We start from the raw sequence: 2,800 nt of genomic DNA, 5'->3' as shown, positions 1-2,800 counted from the left end.
CTGTCGGAGTCGATGCAATGACGGTAGATAACGAAAGCGAATTGCATAAGATTAAGAAACTTCATCCCGATGCCAAGGTAGCATAAAATATATTCTCCTTGTTTCCTTAAGTTACGCTTCTTCTCAGTCGTATAAAATGATCGAATCATCCTTTGACTTTCAGGTCGTCATTCGAATCCGTTGCGACGCAGAAGTAGCTCAATGCCAGTTGGGCATGAAATTCGGTTGCGATCCGATTTACGAGGCACCCAATCTTCTGCGCCTCGCGCGCGTGCTGGGTCTCGACGTGATCGGAATCAGCTTTCACGTTGGTTCCGGTTGTCAAGATCCACCCGTGTTCCATCGGGCCATACGCCACGCCAGATCGCTGTTCGATCTGGCGACCGACATCGGTTTCAAGCCGCATCTCTTGGACATCGGCGGCGGTTACCCGGGGAACAAAGGTACCAGCATCGACAAGATCGCCGACGTCGTCAATAAAGCGCTCGACGAGTACTTCAACACCGACGCCGTTCACGTAATCGCTGAACCCGGCCGCTTCTACGTGGCCTCTGCATTTACACTCGCGACCAGTATTCACAGCAAGCGTTCGGTCCGCAGCAACGAAGCTTCGCCCAATGTCATTACGCACAACATGTACTACATCAACGACGGCGTTTACGGATCTTTCAATTGTCTACTGTACGATCATCAGCACGTGACTCCGATACCTTTGAAGAAAGGTTGCGGGAAAATGATCCCCTCGAGCATCTGGGGACCGACCTGCGACGGTTTAGATCAAGTCGTCGAAAACGTTCTGCTGCACGACATGGATCTCGGGGATTGGATCATCTTTGAAAATATGGGAGCTTACACTCTGCCGGTCGCTTCGCCGTTCAACGGATTCCCGGTACCGAAAGTTCACGTCATCGCCGACGAGAACATTTGGTGCCTTTTAAAAAATGCTCTGCCTTTGACCGAGGAGCACTTCGTCATCGGCAACACTCCGGCTAATTTACGACTCGGCCTGGACATCGGTGGCAACGATACGAACGGATGGCACAATCCGAACATCGAACTTACAGCCACGGAGATATTGAATGGCGCTAATAATCCGCCGTCGTCCTATATTTACGATTACGTCGAAGTCGATCCTTTGAATTAATACGCGACGACGAAAGACGCGTTGACAACAGTGCTTGGTATTCTTCAGGAAGAATCACAGCTTCATTTCACGTGCGACGTCGCGACATCGTTTAAAATCAGGTATATTTTGTTTTAAAGTTTGATTGCCTCGCGTTTTACTTCAATTTATCGAGAATATTTTAAAGCTCGACGTGTTACTGATATCTGGTATCATCGTTGACCAGCTGAATTAGTTGTACGTTCCCATCGAAGGAAATTTTTATTGTACGACGGTAGATACTTTATGGTCGCTAATTAAACGATAGAACGTATAATCAAATTTTCGAAAATGGTTGTAGGACGTCGTTATACTAAATACCGCGTTGAAACGTTTGCATAGGAATAATTATATATCGTTTTAGAAACGCGTAGCTTCTCTTACATTACACGTAAACCTTCATAATATGTAGGGAGGTGTTTGCCGAACATGAATATCTACGATTTGCACGTTTAATATTACCTAGACTTCATATAAATTTTTATATAAATCATATAAGTATGGATCCTTGTAACGATCGACTGAGAAGCGGTCGCACATTGCGATCCTTTATGATCCATCCGATGTCCATGCTTAAGCGGCGAACTAAATTTTATGTGACGCAACGCTGACTACGTAGACGTGTTACTTAAATGATTTATATGAAACGTGTCAAAGGAAACGAGAAGTAGTGACTTTGTGTAAAAGCATATATATTATATCTATGAAATATCTAAATGTAATTTAATTCCGATTAACAAAAGTTGCGCAGAAGCACAAGGAACACGTGGGGAATGTAACCGATAGCACTGAAAACGACGTACGTGTCCAGCATATTATATCAACGGTATAAAGCGAAGCACAAAACCCTTCTACTATTATCCGACTAAAATTTCTTTTGTTTTATTTCATATATCAAAAACGATCTCTGTAGGTTTGCTAGGATCTTTAGGGCATTGAGGCAGCTGTCACAGGAAGGAAAGATAATTAGGTTCTTATTAATTATATTACTCTGATTGTATTATATGTCAACTATTATTATTGTTATTAATTATTATTAACGAAAGAATGCATGTAACGAAATATACTAAATTCAAATCAACAAGTCTCCTTATCTCTTTTCTCTTTATCCTTTCGGAGATTTAATTTGACAAATTTTCTGAACGTTATCACATCGTTGTTCAATTAAAATCGTGTAATTGAAAATTTAGTATCGGCTCAATTGTATCTAACAATGTTCCAGATAAACCGAGCTAATCATTTAATATACGACGTACTCAGATCTCGAATAAAAATATGTTTAGATCACCGCACGTCACTCTTTAAAACATCAGTCGTCATACGCAAGAGATTGAAAACTTTAAACCGCGTGTAATGCCTCTCATCGAGATAACTGTACAATTGTACAAATATTTTATAGTACGATTACACGTACCATTGACGTGTACATAAATCATTATAAGTTTAAATCGTAATCAACAATCCTCCTTACGTAATTTTTAATTTCGATTACGCAATTTTAAGACGCATCGAACTAAAGTGCAATCGAACGACTGTTCTGATAACGATATTACAGAACTTCATCATCGACTTCGGTCGAACAAACAATCCGTGTATTATTTGCTTTATTTGACGGTGGCCTAGTTTCGTTATATTCTA

The 2,800-nt window shown here is 41.1% G+C and overlaps 1 protein-coding gene across 1 annotated transcript; it reads left to right on the top strand.

Moving 5' to 3' along the window:
- Positions 1 to 6: 6 nt before the first annotated feature.
- LOC108626489 (ornithine decarboxylase-like) lies at positions 7 to 2,246 on the top strand. Its single transcript, XM_018027182.1, has 2 exons — positions 7 to 77; positions 164 to 2,246. Exons 1-2 carry the CDS (start codon positions 18 to 20, stop codon positions 1,142 to 1,144), a joined length of 1,041 nt encoding a protein of 346 aa, XP_017882671.1. The 5' UTR covers positions 7 to 17; the 3' UTR covers positions 1,145 to 2,246.
- The last annotated feature ends 554 nt before the right edge of the window (positions 2,247 to 2,800 follow it).

Source organism: Ceratina calcarata, unplaced genomic scaffold (assembly GCF_001652005.2).
Source record: "Ceratina calcarata isolate Rehan_Ccalc_2016 unplaced genomic scaffold, ASM165200v1 scaffold403, whole genome shotgun sequence".
Lineage (NCBI taxonomy): Eukaryota > Metazoa > Arthropoda > Insecta > Hymenoptera > Apidae > Ceratina > Ceratina calcarata.
Note: the sequence above shows the minus strand (reverse complement) of the source record. Positions and strands in the feature narration are given on the sequence as shown.